The 16,029-nt window shown below is 39.5% G+C and overlaps 1 protein-coding gene across 3 annotated transcripts; it reads right to left on the reverse strand.

The window, feature by feature from the left end:
- Positions 1-1,051: 1,051 nt before the first annotated feature.
- Positions 1,052-15,626, reverse strand: LOC108273918 (cilia- and flagella-associated protein 57). Of its 3 annotated transcripts, none has more exons than XM_017483613.3 (25): positions 15,321-15,626; positions 13,799-13,978; positions 13,346-13,668; positions 12,598-12,833; positions 12,031-12,148; positions 11,720-11,872; positions 11,422-11,561; positions 10,879-11,044; positions 10,272-10,382; positions 9,878-10,093; positions 9,508-9,654; positions 9,105-9,266; positions 8,744-8,890; positions 8,383-8,476; positions 7,974-8,143; positions 7,358-7,510; positions 5,244-5,303; positions 5,042-5,170; positions 4,207-4,338; positions 3,966-4,106; positions 3,765-3,863; positions 3,478-3,582; positions 2,960-3,091; positions 2,622-2,762; positions 1,052-1,332 (listed from the first exon to the last, which is right to left on the reverse strand). In XM_017483613.3, exons 2-25 carry the CDS (start codon positions 13,956-13,958, stop codon positions 1,294-1,296), a joined length of 3,474 nt encoding a protein of 1,157 aa, XP_017339102.1. In that variant the 5' UTR covers positions 13,959-13,978; positions 15,321-15,626; the 3' UTR covers positions 1,052-1,293. The 3 variants fall into 3 exon arrangements, with proteins under 3 accessions (XP_017339102.1, XP_017339112.1, XP_017339117.1); XM_017483623.3 differs by lacking the exon at positions 15,321-15,626 and adding an exon at positions 14,853-14,952; XM_017483628.3 differs by lacking the exon at positions 5,042-5,170 and having other exon boundaries at positions 1,054-1,332; positions 15,321-15,625.
- Positions 15,627-16,029: the final 403 nt, after the last annotated feature.

Genomic DNA, 16,029 nt, shown 5'->3' on the forward strand with positions numbered 1-16,029 from the left:
TTTCTCCATAAAAAGCACTTAAATGTGTGAATGTCTTTCAGTGGGTTCAAGGCTCACTTTTTGTTAGGTGACAGGGGAGGGGAGTCACCTGCACCAGATTTCTATTTTGCACCTTTTTCCTTTTATTTACTTCGTGTTAAATTAGAGGAGGAGCCAGTGTTGTACTTGCTCAGGTCTTGTTTTTGTTGTTAAATTAATCATTTAAAAAGATTAATACAGGTCAGCAGGCTGCAATATATATTTTATTACTTGGAATGTCAAGTCCTTAAATCACCTTGTCAAACATAGAAAAGTACCTTTACATGAAACAAATTAAAGTGGGGCTTGCCTTCCTACTGGACACCATTTATGTAAAACAGATCATTTTAGATTCTAAAGCAAGTGGGTAGGTCAGTTGTATCACTCTAATTTTAATTCTAAATCTAGGGACACAGCAATTCTTATTGATTAAAAATACCCCATTCAAGGCTTCAATGGTCGAGGCAGATCTCGGGGTCACTAAGTCATAGTAGTCAGTAATCTTTATGTATGCACCAAATTATTATGATAGCATAATTATGATAGCATGATTTTTACAAACGATTTCTCTAGCGTTAACGTCATTAACAAATAACTGGCTATCGCTAACATTACATGGAGCATAACATTAGCTGGTTTCACGGCCACAATGCCAGCTGCCTCAAACAAAACATAATATAGGGGGTCTTTCAGGTGCTTTGCCAAATTCGAGGTGTTTCATCGCTTTGAAATTAATGATAGCATCGGTTACACACCGAATTCAGAGCATCAATTATATTTGTTGTCATTCGCCTCAAATTTTCCATATTTCAAACCACCTTTCCTCTTAACAAGTCAGGGCGAAGCTAAAGTTGTCATCTTCTGTAGTTTTTCCTGTGTGCTTGTAGGCATTCCTTTTTTTTTAGCACTTCTGGACTGACTAAAACTCTTACGCATATTTGCTGACACCATCAGTCACGAAAGAATTGCAACCTTGGTACATTCATTACCAATGATACTGCAGAAAAACAAGTACCATCACATTTTAAGAATGTTGATACCGACTTGGTACCGAAGTATCGGTTCTCGTGACATCCCTAATGTGCAAGTACCAAAAAATGTCCGGTTAAAACAAATTATGTCCGATTGAAGAGGAGATATATTCATGCACCACTCACAGACCACTCTTTATGAACATTCTTTATTCTTCACATCTTGATGGGTAAATGTAGATATGTATGGTGCAGAAACTGGGAAACCCCAGTCGAGGAATGGCAGTGGATCCTGATGTAAAGGCTAGAATTTTCTCCAAGGTAAGCGGTGGAGAGGTTCCCTCTGGGGTAAAAAATAAACACAAAATGTACTGTAGAATTATAATTGAAGTTAAATTAATGGGTACATGCATTTTCTCACTGATTACGTACAGGATTTCACAAAAAGCAAAGATTGTATAATACCTAACCTTTGACCTATGATTATATAAGTAAATCCACACAACTAGAGGAAAATCACTACACTATTACAAATAGGACCTGGATTAATTCATAAATAAAGTACGAATGACAGACAATTACTTTAGTTAATATTTTAAAATAGAAATGTGATTTGTGTTTGAGCTTTCAAAAAAGTGTACCGCTTAAGGCATGAGCTTGATGTTTTCTGTGGACATTCTAAAGCACTTAACTTGTCTTACTGTACTGAGCTGATGAGCACATAATATAAATGCAGCTGAGAAAACAAGTTGCGTTTATAAGCACATCAGTTTGCCTACACATGCAATGTGTTCTACACTACCTGTCTACCATCATCTCCATTCTCTGATACCACCAGCAAAGGGTCAAGTTATGCATTGATACAATCCCTAATCTCAGTCAGATGTGTTCAAAAATTATTTTGTGAAGACATTTTTTTACTTGACCTATCTATGTTTATGTTTCTGTCTGTGACAATGAGCCAAATGTAGGATTTTTTTTAAGATGCGGTTTTTGCTTTTTGGTTTCCATACTGACACCTATCAGTGGGGATGTAGCATCACCCTATGTAAATTAATATGCTTATGAAATGACGCTAACTTAACGCCTGGCGGCAATTAGAAAACATTGTTTATAACTTAAAACAGTGTGATGATACACATGAATAATGACATATGGCTTTCCATAGAAGACACTAAAAATAAGACTGGGTTCTTAATTAGTACAGTTTTAAAACTAACAAATGAATTCCCCCAGATCTTAGTAGCAATGATTTTGCACATTTTGTCAGTCAGAAAATAGAAGCTATTTTAGAAGTCTACTGGGTTCCAACATAACTCGATTTTCTCCAAGTTACTGTACACTTACAATTATTATCAGCAATCTTTAGTAAACACTGAAAATTCATGACTTGGCTTGGGCCATCTCAGGTTGTTATACAAGCAATATTTAAAAGCAAACATGCATCCATTCCTCAGAATCTACTGCTGTGCATTCATGCCAGTTTCCTGCTTTTGAACAATTATGAACACAGAAGCTAGTGGAGTAAGCACACACCCTTATGGAGAACCTGAGTAAGTGACAGACACACAGTGACAGATTCCCGAAGAAAACCTGAATCAGGCAAAAATGCTGATAAGAAAGCCATCATACCGTCAGGATCTTGAAGCAATATGCTGACTGAATTTTGGCCTTCATAGCCTGGCTGTCCTTCTGAGAGACCACTGTCCTCTGCAGGCGCTCCCTCTGCCTGGTATGCTCTTGCACGTCCCCCGCCTTCACTCCAACTCTCACCTAGTGCAGTCATCACACTCAGTCAGGTATAAGTACACTGTGTGTGTGTTTTTGTGTCAGTGTATGTGTGTGTGTATTTTATATATATATATATATATATATATATATATATATATATATATATATATATATATATATATATATATGTATATGTATGTGTGTGTGTGTGTGTGTGTGTGTGTGTGTGTTAATCTCACATGTGCTTCCTGGGTGTAGCTTTTGTGGAGTTTTGTGAAGTTCTCCTTCAGCTTCTTCGGATGCTGGGTGAAGCTTGAGCAGTTTTGGATGTCTGCCTTCATCCTCTTCACCAGAGTGTTCATCTTTTTGACCTGAGGAAAGACATTACAATTTAACCACCGGTGCCAATGTTGTAGTGTTTATTATCTGTATCACCAATAAAATTAGTAATAAATACATGCTGAACCCTGGCACTGCAATACTGAGTCATTCAATCTGGACGTTTGTCAAAACACAATTAAATAGGAACTATCGTGCAGGTGACGTGGAATGAAACTTTTTTCTTAAATTTTCCCCTCTTTAGGACTCAGTTCCTAGTTTCGAAGTCCTTTATATTTGCTTTTGGTTGCATGTATTACTTTTCAAACAGTGTCTGTGAGGCATAGTTGCTAGTTCCCCAATGAGCAATGAGTGGCATGTCCGCTTGTCTTAGTAACTATTATTAATCATAAACAAAGCATATTGTGGTGAAGCAAACCCTCTGCCTCTCTGTACACAGCTCTTTTTCTTTCATTTCCAGCTTCTGCTTCAGTTCTTGCATGGTCTTGTTCTTGCTCTTGATCTCCTCCACCTCAGCCTCGAGCTAAAATAAAAACAAAAGGCAAAAGTTTGTACACCTTTCCCCTTTAAAACTTGTATTTAATTTTAACTTAAGTTACTTTGTTAGGCTTTAATTGACGCATTACTCAATTCTAGCCTTCCAGTGTCTGACAATGTAGATGCTGTATAAAATCCTATATACTGTCATACTGTTACACTCCTCACATTTTTAAACATCTGTTTTTTCTCTTGAATACTGTTCTGCAGTTGCTTGATTTCGGTTTTAGCAGACTTCGTCACCTCCTGCAGCATCTTGTCCTGTTGCTGTAAAGTGAACATGGAGAAGGAGATGCTACCTAAGGTGCTTTTCACACACAAAAAAAAAACCTGAATCAGGCAAAAACTCTGATAAGAAATCCACATTACCGTCAGGATCTTGGAGCAATCTGCTGGCTGAGTTTTGGTTTCCATAGCTTGGCGTTTCTTCTGAGAAACCACTGTCCTCTGCAGGCGCTCCCTCTGCCTGCTGTGCTCTTGTACGTCCCCCGCCTTCACTCCAACTCTCACCTAATGCAGTCATCACACTCAGTCAGGTATAAGTACACTGGACAGTGTGTGTGTGTGTGTGTGTGTGTGTGTGTGTGCGTGCATGCGTATTAATCCTCACATCTGCTTCATGATTGTAGGACTTGTGGAGTTTTATGAAGTTCTCCTTCAGCATCTTCGGCTGCTGGATGAAGCTTGAGCAGTATTGAATGTCGGCCTTCATCCTCTTCACCAGAGTGTTCAGGTTTATGACCTGTGGAAACAAAGATATTACAAAAAGTGCCACCGGTTGTTAAATTGTAATGCTTATTATCAATATCTCCTGTAATATGAGTAATATGTAATATGTTGAATCCTGTCATTTAAAGTAATTCAGTTAGGATTCTGACAAAACACAATTAAATAGGAACTGTTGTGCAGGTAACTTGGAATAAAAAAATAATTATTTCCCCCTCTTTTGGACTCAGATCCTAGATTCCTGTATATTTTGCCGTTGGTTGCATTACATTTTCAACCCATCTCTGTGAGGCATTATCACTGATATATATATATATATATATATATATATATATAGAAATAAAATATATTAATACTACAATATTAAGTTCCCCAATATGCAATGAGCACCATGTTCGCATGTCTAGGTTTTGGTTCTGTCCCCACCCCATCTTGTGATTAGTTTGTTTTCCTACTGTGGTCATCAGTTTTATGTTAGGCTATGAGTACATATTCTATTTATACCCTTTTATTGCAATGTATGTTTGCAAAGTTTTATTGTACTTATTGCCTGCCTATGATTTGACCCTTGCTGTGAACTTGATTACTGGAAAAGTCCTAATCATTACCTAATTTAGTTTATACATTTGCATCCTTTCACTCACTGCATGTTACAAATAACTATAAGATCTAAATAATAATTATTAATCATAAACAAAGCATATTGTGGTGAAACCAACCCTCTTCCTCTCTGTGCACAGCTCTTGTTCCAGTATTTTCAGTATCTGCTTCAGAACCTGTTCCTGTATTTTCAGTTTCTGATTTGTCTCCTTGTTTTTGCTGTTCATCTCCTCTACCTTAACCTGAAGCTAAAATAAAAACACCTTCTGATCAGCTACCCATTAATCGTCATCATCATCATCATCATCGTCATCATCATACCTGACTGATCCGAAGGCACTGGTCCTGTATCTCTTCTTTTATTTTGCAGAACTGCATCGTCTTAAAACAAACACATGCACACATGTTAATTACACAAAGGTGGATCAAAGTGTATCATGATTGACAATGGTGGTGCTGACATGAATTTTAAAACATGGTAAGACATTTCTACACATAGCAAATGGGAAAATATTGAAAAACAGCACGTTGTGGTCATTCACTCTGCTAATCCTGTTAATAGAATTGGAAAGTGGACCTAATCACCATGACCACATGTGAACTACTGCACTGAAAATGGTGCAAACAAAATGCTAAATAATCACAGCCAGATGCATATTTACCTAACATTACATACAGTATCTCACAAAAGTGAGTACACCCCTCACGTTTTTGTAAATATTTGATTATAGCTTTTCATGTGACAACACTGAAGAAATGACACTTTGCTACAATGTAAAGTAGTGAGTGTACACCTTGTGTAACAGTGTAAATCTGCTGTCCCCTCAAAATAACAAAGTGAAAATTGAGTACAAAATTGAAGTACACAGTGAATACTAAGTGAAAATGTCCAAATTGGGCCCAAAGTGTCAAAATTTTGTGTGGCCACCATTATTTTCTAGCACTGCCTTAACACTCTTGGGCATGGAATTCACCAGAGCTTTACAGGTTGCCACTGGAGTCCTCTTCCACTCCTCCATGAGGACATCACGGAGCTCGTGGATGTTAGAGGCATTGTGCTCCTCCACCTTCCGTTTGAGGATGCCCCACAGATGCTCAATAGGGTTTAGTCCATCACCTTCACCCTCAGCTTTTTTAGCAAGGCAGTGGTCACCTTGGAGTTGTGTTTGGGGTCGTTATCATGCTGGAATACTGCCCTGCAGCCCAGTCTCTGAAGGGAGGGGATCATGCTCTGCTTCAGTGTGTCACAGTACATGTTGGCATTCATGGTTCCCTCAATGAACTGTAGCTCCCCAGTGCCGGCAGCACTCATGCAGCCCCAGACCATGACACTCCCACCACCATGCTTGACTGTAGGCAAGACACACTTGTCTTTGTACTCCTAACCTGGTTGCCGCCAAACTTGCTTGACACCATCTGAACCAAATAAGATTATCTTGGTCTTATAATCGATGTCCTTAGTCTGCTTGTCTTCAGCAAACTGTTTGCGGACTTTCTTGTGCATCATCTTTAGAAGAGGCTTCCTTCTGGGAAGACAGCCATGCAGACCAATTTGATGCAGTGTGCAGCCTATGGTCTGAGCACTGACAGGCTGACCCCCCACCCCTTCAACCTCTGCAGCAATGCTGGCAGCACTCATACGTCTATTTATTGAGGGAACCATGAATGCCAACATGTACTGTGACATACTGAAGCAGAACATGATCAGTATGCAGTATTCCAGCATGATAACGACCCCAAACACACCTCCAAGACTACCACTGCCTTGCTAAAGAAGCTGAGGTTGAAGGTGATGGTCTGGCCAAGCATGTCTCCAGACCTAAACCCTATTGAGCATCTGTGGGGCATCCTCAAACAGAAGGTGGAGGACCAAAAGGTCTCAAACATCCACCAGCTCCGTGATTTCTTCATGGGGGAGTGGAAGAGGACTCCAGTGGCAACCTGTGAAGCTCTGGTGAACTCCTGGCCCAAGAGGGTTAAGGCAGTGCTGGAAAATAATGGTGGCCACACAAAATATTGACACTTTGGGCCCAATTTGGACATTTTCACTTAGGGTGTACTTACTTTTATTGCCAGTGGTATAGACATTAATGGCTGTGTGTTGAGTTATTTTGAGAGGACAGCAAATTTACACTGTTACACAAGCTGTACACTCACTACTTTACCTTGTAGCAAAGTGTCATTTCTTCAGTGTTGTCACATGTAAAGCTATAATCAAATATTTACAAAAATGTGAGGGGTGTACTCACTTTTGTGAGATACTGTATTTGTCACCTATTTCTGTGCAACTCAAATAAGTTTTAAACTATATTGTTCTTTAAAAATGTGAAGTTATTGGGTAAATACCATATATTAAAAGTACTATTTGATTACATTATTATTACATTAAAAAAAAATATTCCACAGCTAATATACACAAATCTCAAACCACGCACCTGATTCTCCAACTCATATTCCAGCTGCCTGCTGGTCTCCTTCTCTTCCTGGAGCTCCTGATCGTATTGTGGGAAGATATATTTGGACTCAGAGTCAACTTTCCCCTGCAGTTCCTTCAGCCTCTCTTCAGTCTGCTGCAACTTGTCCTGTTGCTGTAAATAGAAGATGGAGAAGGTGATGCACACTACAGAGTAAACACTCCAAATTACTCATACTAAGGCTTGATTGAAATTGGATCCCTATTCCCCGTGTAGTGGATTTTATAAAATAAGCTGGTTCATGCATGCATCAAGTATATCATAGTCCAATAGTTAACTACAGAGGGTACAATGATGCCAACTATATCTTCACTATTAATGGTTACTGTGTCTCTGGTTCTCTTAGTGTAGGCACCCTATCTAGTGCAATATGTGTCAAATTGGGCACTAATATATTAATACCAGTAAAACTAGTAAGAATACTAGGGAAAGGAATTAGGAGTACTAGAACTTAAAAAAGGAAACAAACAACAAATTACAAAATGAGATACAGATAACAATAATGATCAGAGGTGTGGTCTGGAGATGAGGAAACAGGATCCTAACAGAAAGCAAAACAGCAGTATGACTCCCTTACATCCCGCAGCCTGTCATCACAGGCCCGTTTCATGTTCATCATGGTACATAAATGGTTGTCCTCTTGCTCATGCAGTTTCTCCTCATAGTTATGCTGCATGCTCTGCATTCTCTGCTTCAGCTCAACATGTTTCTGGAAGGCTTTAAACATCTGGCTTTTGTGCTTATGTTCTGGGAACAAAATTAGCCATGTATTTTAAATCACATACTGTTTTAAGCTGAGGAAAAAAAATGGTTATATTTTATTAATACATTTCTCTACTGCAGCTGAACTTCAGTAGAGCCTAAGGCCAATGACATACTCAACAGAGTTTGGGTTTTAAGGTTAAGTATACACAAGCCATTCTGTGCAGTGAAATGTGAAGAGATACTGTACTGTTATAGTGTATAGATTTTGTGAGTGTATTTACCCTGATCCTGCAGCTCTTTGGCATGTTTTTCCATTATCTCAGTCAGGGCCTTCTCCTGAGAGACCTTCTCTTCCTCCTTTTCAGCATTCAGCATCTACAGTGAGATATATACCATTTTTATTGAATTATTTATTCATCAATATCTAATGCTACTTTGTACTCATTTGATAACTGTTGCTCAAAAATACATTCAAATCATTTGATAACTTTAAGAAGAATCAATTTATGAAATGAAATTATATGACTGTCTAAAATGTGTTACATCAACCTATCACTAATCAAACTAATCACTATCTACTGTCCTTGTCTCACTAATAAGGCCTTACAGCTAAATTATCAGACGGAGATCTCAAGTTCTAACCTGGATCAGGCCTTTCAGAGACTCAATCTGCTGGAGGAAATTCTGCTTGACTTTATTAATCTTCTTCTCATAGTCCATGTGATTCTGATTTAGCTTGCGCTCCTGCTCCTCCTTCAGCAACTCCATTTGTGCATAAGCACTCTGGTCCTGGGTGATGACAGAAATGAACACAGGAAAATATCAGAGGCTGGACATCAAAGCAAAGATTTAGTATCATACTTGGCCCCTGGACTGAACCAAGGGCCCTGGACCTGTGAGGCAGCAATGCTACCCAGTGCACCACTGTGAAAGGTACTACTTGCTATAAGGGAAACATCACTCCATCAGTTTCAAAGATTATGCAGCTTATGGTCATATTTACCTTTTCCTCCACATAGGCCTTTGTACAGAGGACCTCTTCAGTATAATGTATTTCTTTTACTACAGCCAGCGTTTGTCTCTCCTGGTCAGTGATCCTCCAGATCAGGACAGAGCTGTCCTCTGAGGCAGTCAGAAGATACTGATCATCGGGCGTGATGACCATCTGTGTATACAACAAAAGAAAAAATGGTGAATTGGAGAGATTAGAAAAGTAAAAAAGCAACAAGAACAGATATAACCATCATAAGCTAAATAAATCACTCAGTCAGGAGAAAGCACACATAGCCAAGGAAATAACAGACTCATTCTATTCTTTCTCGCTTATTTTCTGATATCAGGATGTTTCTTTGGTCATTAACTCTTACGTTGCACATCATCATGACACCAACAGAAAACACACATACTTTGGTGATGGGACCAGAATGCGCCTGATACTCTGTCCAGGATTTCTCCTTTTCTAACGGGTACTGCATGACTCTTACAGTACCAACAGCAGTACCAACAAAGAGTGCTTGGCCGGAGTGAGTCATGGAGATCATTTCCCTTAGGATCTAAATGCAAACAAAAACACATACAATCAAGTAATTCTGTCCAAACACATACAGAGAATGAATCACTTTAGGCTTTAAAACATGAAGCTTGAATCTTGCAGTGAGTGTGTAGATTAAAGTCTTTGTTCATTATGTGCTGTGCAGTTGAGCTGCTGTAATTGTACCTCTATCCACCTTTCCCAGAGTCAAATATACATATGATTCATATGTTTTCTTAACTTGCCTGTTCATCTCGGAGCTCATTCGGTGTCAAATTGCTGCCTACAGTGAGGACGCTCCCAGTGTCGGGCGAGAACATCACATCCGTGTAGGTACATGATTTCTCCACATTCTTAAAGGACTCACAGGCGCCGTTCAGAGCGTTCCACTCATATACTGAGCCGTCCATACCACACGACGCCAGACGACGATCATCTTCGCTCCACATCACCGACTGCACCTGAAGAGTCAGAACAGGTTATCTGAGTCATGGATATTTATTAATGGTCTTATTATTTTCCAGATATTTTTATTTACACTTTTATAAAAATATATGAGTGACTTTTTTAATCCCTGTAGCCACCTCTGATTTGAGATAAAGAGGAATCCTGTCAGGTTAGCTGATAAAATATACTGACCTTATTAATGTGGCCATTCAGGTCCACTTTTTCTCCTGTGCTGATGTTGCAGATGTTTATCAGGTTATCGCTGACAGCAGCGAACATGTTCCCATCATGGCTGAACACACACTGTGGACACACATAAATCGAGCACTCCATTACTTTATTTGAAAAAGTACGGTTTCAGTTTGTGTTAATTGTGTGTCCGTGCTGTTCATTCAGATAATAACACTTCAGAACGAACATCTAATAATGATTATATTAGTGCTGTCCTCTATGCATGTTTTAATTACAGACTTATCATATTATGAGATCTTATTTGAGGGAATTAATTGATAACATACTTGTTGTCACTTTTTGTGTGTGTACACAAAATATATACACAACTGTAAAATGTACTGCTTCTTCCATTTTTTTAACACCAGTTGAACAGGGGAAGAAAGCAAAGACAAAAGACAACCTGCACTGTAGGAATCGTTTATGGCATTTTACTGGGATCAGTCTTTTGGATTTGTCACATTACTGCTTTATACCCAACTTGCATAGAATCATAAAATCTCAATCCAAGTGTCCCTTGTTGCTCTGTCTCAGTGTTAACACAGAAAATGTTATGACATGTACCCACCTCATTGCAGTTGTAAATGTCGAACTCCTGGACAGTGCGGAATTCGTCAAACAACACATTCATGAGGCAGACTTTAGCAGGGAAGCCCACCAGGATGGAGAGGCCATCTGGATGCAATGAGATACACTTCGGCTCTTCAAGAAACACCTTATGCAGCTCCAGAGACCTGCAGAAAGAAAAAAAAAAAAGACAGCACCATACAGTCAGAAAACTGTCACAGGAAATTAGAACTATGGACATTTTGGTACTCATGTCTGATAATGCTGTGATGGTTTTGGATTATGCACACAGAGTACCAGTTATACAATGACTGGACAAAATATGATATTTCTCCACTTCCCAGAAACAGCATCAAATTGAGTGAGATTTTCTAGCCAGATGATGATATAATGAATATATTATTTTCTATTTAAAAAATAAATAAATAAATTTATTTATCCCTTCGTAACTTCTTTTAATTTTATGTCTAGTGTGTGTAATCATCGTTGGTGGCCTTGAGTATGAGAAAGATTGCTATGTAAATAAAACATTAACAGCTCCTACTTGGTTTTGTAGTTCCAGATGCGCACGGAATGGTCTTTGGAGCAGGTGGCGAAGAGGGGTTTGGAGGAGCAGGTGGACAGACCGGTGATGCTCCCTGAGTGAACAGAGTGAAACAGGAACTCGAAGTTGGCCTGCTTACTCTGGACAAATATACAGTGGTTCAGTACAGTGAATTTCATTACAGCAGAAGGGACAAAACAGTCTTTTTTAAGATGCCCTTTTTATACTAGAAGAAAAACCTGGTGTAAATGTCTCTCTTTATTACTGTATACTCAGCACACCCTTTCTTGCTTGTTACCTGGCTAATCTCGGGCGAGGCGAGGCTGACATGGTAGATTTGACCTTGGCGTGTGCTTATGGCCAGCGTCTCCTCTAATGGACTCAGGCATATTGTTGTGATCTCCTGCTGCTCCAACTGACTCGGCTGACTGCTGCAGGGGTCCTGAGGAATCTGCAGATCAGATGGGCACAGTCCTTAGTGATTATTTCCATTCATGCTCAGGTAGGTTCTCCAGCAAGACCCTTAACCATAATCATGCTCAGCTACCTCACTGTGTAAGCTGCCTCATATAAAAACTTCTGCCAAATGTTACATATGAATGCACTCACTCTTAATTGTTTAGTGTTCCTGTAGCTGTACTCCTCTATTTTCTCATAAAGGTAAACTAGCCCTGGCCCAACTGCACAGGCAAAGCCTTTAGAGTACTGCGTGATGGCAGTGATGCGCCTGTCGAGGGAGATAATGTAAAGCATAGAGAATCCAATCACAATTATATTGTAGGATTATACAAGCATTATAATATTAATATAGAACAAGAACATGTTGGAGAGGTTCCCTGCATCTCTCTCTATTGCTACCCGTCATGTAATTCACATAATGGAGGTTAGGATGGATACAAATGCAGATAAGAGCATTATTATATGAGAGACAGGCAGACAAATCCAAATTGTAAAACATAGACATGGTCATAAACTTCTGAATTCATTCTGCTGCTACCATCATGAGTTACCTCATCAATAAAGATTAGTGAGCCTGTTCTACAAGGAGCCACAAAAGCACAAGCCGTGACACTACCTCCACCATGTTTCACAGATGAGCTTGTATCATGTATAATAAAACTCATATCTGCATTTGCATCCGTCCTAACCTCCATTACGTGAATTGCGTGACACTACCTCTCAGAAGGCCTCCTCAGCTTGTGCCAGTGTCCGGCTTTGAACATGAGCAGTTTTCCTGTTTCTGTCCCTAAGATGATGCAGTCCTCAGACATCCACGCATGGGACATGATGTTTTCTAGGTCCAAATCAAACGAGCTGGTCTGATTCAGGGAGTTGTTCTCTAATGTGAAAATCTTGAAGACATAATTTCCACTCACACAAATCTGTGTGTTGTCCTTCGGATTAAAGCTGACCTGGGATTGAGAAAAGACAACACTCACTATATACACTTTCACTTAGACACAATAATAGATTCACAGTAGTTTGTTTTAAGGCCAAAAAAGCGGACATTTTAGTGTACATCAGAAGCTTCCCATTTGGCTCAATACACTGTCAGTGTGCACAAGAACACATACCGTAATGTTGTAAACTACAAAGCTAGCTACAAGTAAATATGAAAAATGGTCTTGTTAAAAGAAGAAATACAGGATATTATAGGATATTATGGTTATCACCATCAACATATAATTAAATAAGAAACGTGGCTTCAGACTCTGCTTGAGCCACATGCTGTCATTTGACATGTAAATTAAAATAATCTTGAAAATATTAAAAGCACACGTCTACTTGTTTTCAAAATAATATCAACAGGCTAGTGCAAATACCACCACGACTCTTACTTCATCTGTTACTGACGATGAATGAATGAGGGTGGATTAACAGAGTGTACTTTCACCTACAACTACAAGACATTCAAAGATTTTACCTGACTGACAAAGCCAAGCCTTTTGGTCGTCACCGTGGCAATAACCTCATTCTTCTCCCACTCCCAGTAGAAGAGGGTCCATGCGGGTCCTCCAGACTGGCCCAGCAGGTACTTGGAGTCAGCAGAAAAAGCCATGCAGACAAACTCATGGATACGGTCACTGCCGCCTGTCAGTACCTGTCTCTTGGAGCACTGCTCGCTTTGTATGTCATAGACAGTGATGATACCCTGTTCTCTGCGCTCTGATACAGCCAGGTAGCGCCGGTCAGGGCTAATAGCCAGTGCCTGTATGCCCTGTGGCCCCTGTTGGCATGGCATTGCACCTGTGGAGTAACATTTGGTTGTGAGAAATACACCTATGGTATGTAATATCTAATGAAACTGACTTGTATTGTTTGAATGCTGGTTATTTTAAAAAGGTCATACAGGAAGTGAAACTCTCAGCAGGCTTACCTGGAATGAACTTGGTCCATCGCTGATGGACGTTGTAGAGCACACAATTGTTTCCGCTTGGGAAAATTATGGTTTGCTCGTCCAAAAAAAGCAAGTTGTTTCTCGCTTCCCGGCGCAAACCAAAAATGTGGTGAGGTTCCACATTAACTTTCTGAGCCATCAGTAAATTTGTAAAACACTCTGAATTGAGAAAAAGAAAACATTAGTTATTTCAGTAATTGTGTTTCTATAAATCCCAGATAAAAGTCAGGCACTTTGAGAATCACATTTTGTTCAACAGTGTTATGAAGTGACAAATGAACAGTATTTGCAATAAACACCACTGTTATATGCACACCCTGTGTTGCTGCGAGTTATTAATTACATTTAAAGTTGAATGAGATGAAATCTTAGAAAGGATCTGTTTTGTTTTGTTTTGTTTTTGGAATAATGAAAACATGAAAATAAGCTTTGGGCAGGACCACCAGCATGATACAGTTTAGGGCCCACAAAAAACGTGGAAGCACTTAGATGCCCGTTAGGAAATTGAGGGTGTGACTCTCCCTGCCCTCTCCATGCTTGTTCAAATCCTTGTAGTAGCAGTCGAGTCAAAGTGGTGAGAATTGATTCCAAGAGTCGATTCCACACAACACGATTCCCCACTAAATTTGCGGCCAAAGTCGCTGTGCGATCGAGAGTCTAAAGATTTGGAGTCGACCCTCAAATGCCTGGAATATAGGAATCGATTATTTTTGGATTCGACTCTCGGTTCCCAAATGCCTGGAATAGATGAATCGATTCTTTTTGGAGTTGACTCCCAGCCCTACCTTGTCGTTAATGAGCCCTAATTTAGAGCCGGTCAGTGGAGATTAACTGGGACGTTTTCGCACACTGGTTCACCAATAATTCAGACTAAAAACTTCTTTAAACTTACTACTTCTTGTAAAGTGAAATAAACCACAGAATGTGTGAAATTCAGCTAATTAGTCAGACTCCGCAGAGAATAGAGCGCGGTACTGCGAGGGAAAACCACATAAACCTCACTAACGGCACATAACCCCGGATTAAAACATACACAATGCAGGTCAGGCAGAAGAAATGATGAGAGGAGAACATCTCTAGCTTTGGAGGACAGGAAATATTTAGCTCAGGAGGCGTTAGTGGGTTTTTATAGCGGTGTTTATTGCCGATATCGCACTCTGTGACTTTGTTTATGTCTTAGCAATCGTGCACGCGCACACAAGAAGCTAGATCATTAAGGCGGGTATGAAATAATAAATAAATAATAAAATGTTTTAAACAAATTTAAACTACTTAATAGGACGTGGTTGCACTGTTGTATGTATGCTCTAGAAAGATGACTATTATTATTATTATTACTACTACTACTACTACTACTACTATTATTATTATTATTATTATTATTATTATTATTATTATTATTATTATATTTCGGCGTAAACACAAAAAGTTCGTTAAATGTCAATCATTATTAGCGTCGAACAAGAAAATGTTAAATGTGTTTGAATAGGGAGAAGTTTACCTGCTCGTAGAAACCATTAGCCTTTCTGAAACTCCGAGTGACTTGAAACCGAGATATGATTCGATTCTAAAACGTACGGTTACTAAGCAACCAAAGATGGTTCCATTTTTAACCCTCTACTGCACACATTTTGATGGTACATGATAAAAATGATTCCAAATAATTTTTTGGTTTATTTTGGGACATTTTATTGATAAAACCTTTTTTTTTGACAACCCCCCAGAAAAATATCTTTTCATTGCCTAAGGGCTGTCACGGTTTCCCCTTTAAGCAGCGCGCGGGAGAGCATGTGGGCGTGGGCGCGCGTGCACGTGCAAGGTGAGCGAGCACCTGCTTCTCGTTTGTTGACAACCGTGACATTGTGTACATTGTACACGTGCTTGTATGTTTCTGTTATGTCTCCTCCCAGTTCTGTCACTGGCTGTTGTTTAGCGTGTGTGTAGATTGCTGTCAGCCGTCAGCAATCAAGGCGCTGATTATGTTTGCATATATACAGCGCGCCTCCCAGCACATGGCGTGGAATATTAGGTAAAATATAGTATAGCAGATTAGAATAGTTAAGAGTTCAGGGTCGAGTTCAGGGTCGAGTTCAGGGTCGAGTTCTCTGCTCCCAGTTCCTAGTCATTGTTTATTTCTTGTTTTGTTTCTCGACCCTGTTTTCCGTGAACGTGACCTTGATTCCTGCTTTGCCCCGTTTATGCCTGTTTAC

This window comes from Ictalurus punctatus, chromosome 2 (genome assembly GCF_001660625.3).
Source record: "Ictalurus punctatus breed USDA103 chromosome 2, Coco_2.0, whole genome shotgun sequence".
NCBI lineage: Eukaryota > Metazoa > Chordata > Actinopteri > Siluriformes > Ictaluridae > Ictalurus > Ictalurus punctatus.

What these genes read in the sequence shown, in the direction of transcription:
- LOC108273918 (XM_017483613.3), bottom strand. Translation starts at nt 13,958, where the DNA reads ATGGCTCAGAAAGTTAATGTGGAACCTCACCACATTTTTGGTTTGCGC. An exon ending in CTGAGGAGGCCTTCTGAGAG is followed by an intron (nt 12,149 to 12,597) that starts GTAGTGTCACGC and finishes CTCCCTCGACAG; the next exon opens with GCGCATCACTGCCATCACGC. An exon ending in GGAACACTAAACAATTAAGA is followed by an intron (nt 11,873 to 12,030) that starts GTGAGTGCATTC and finishes TCTGATCTGCAG; the next exon opens with ATTCCTCAGGACCCCTGCAG.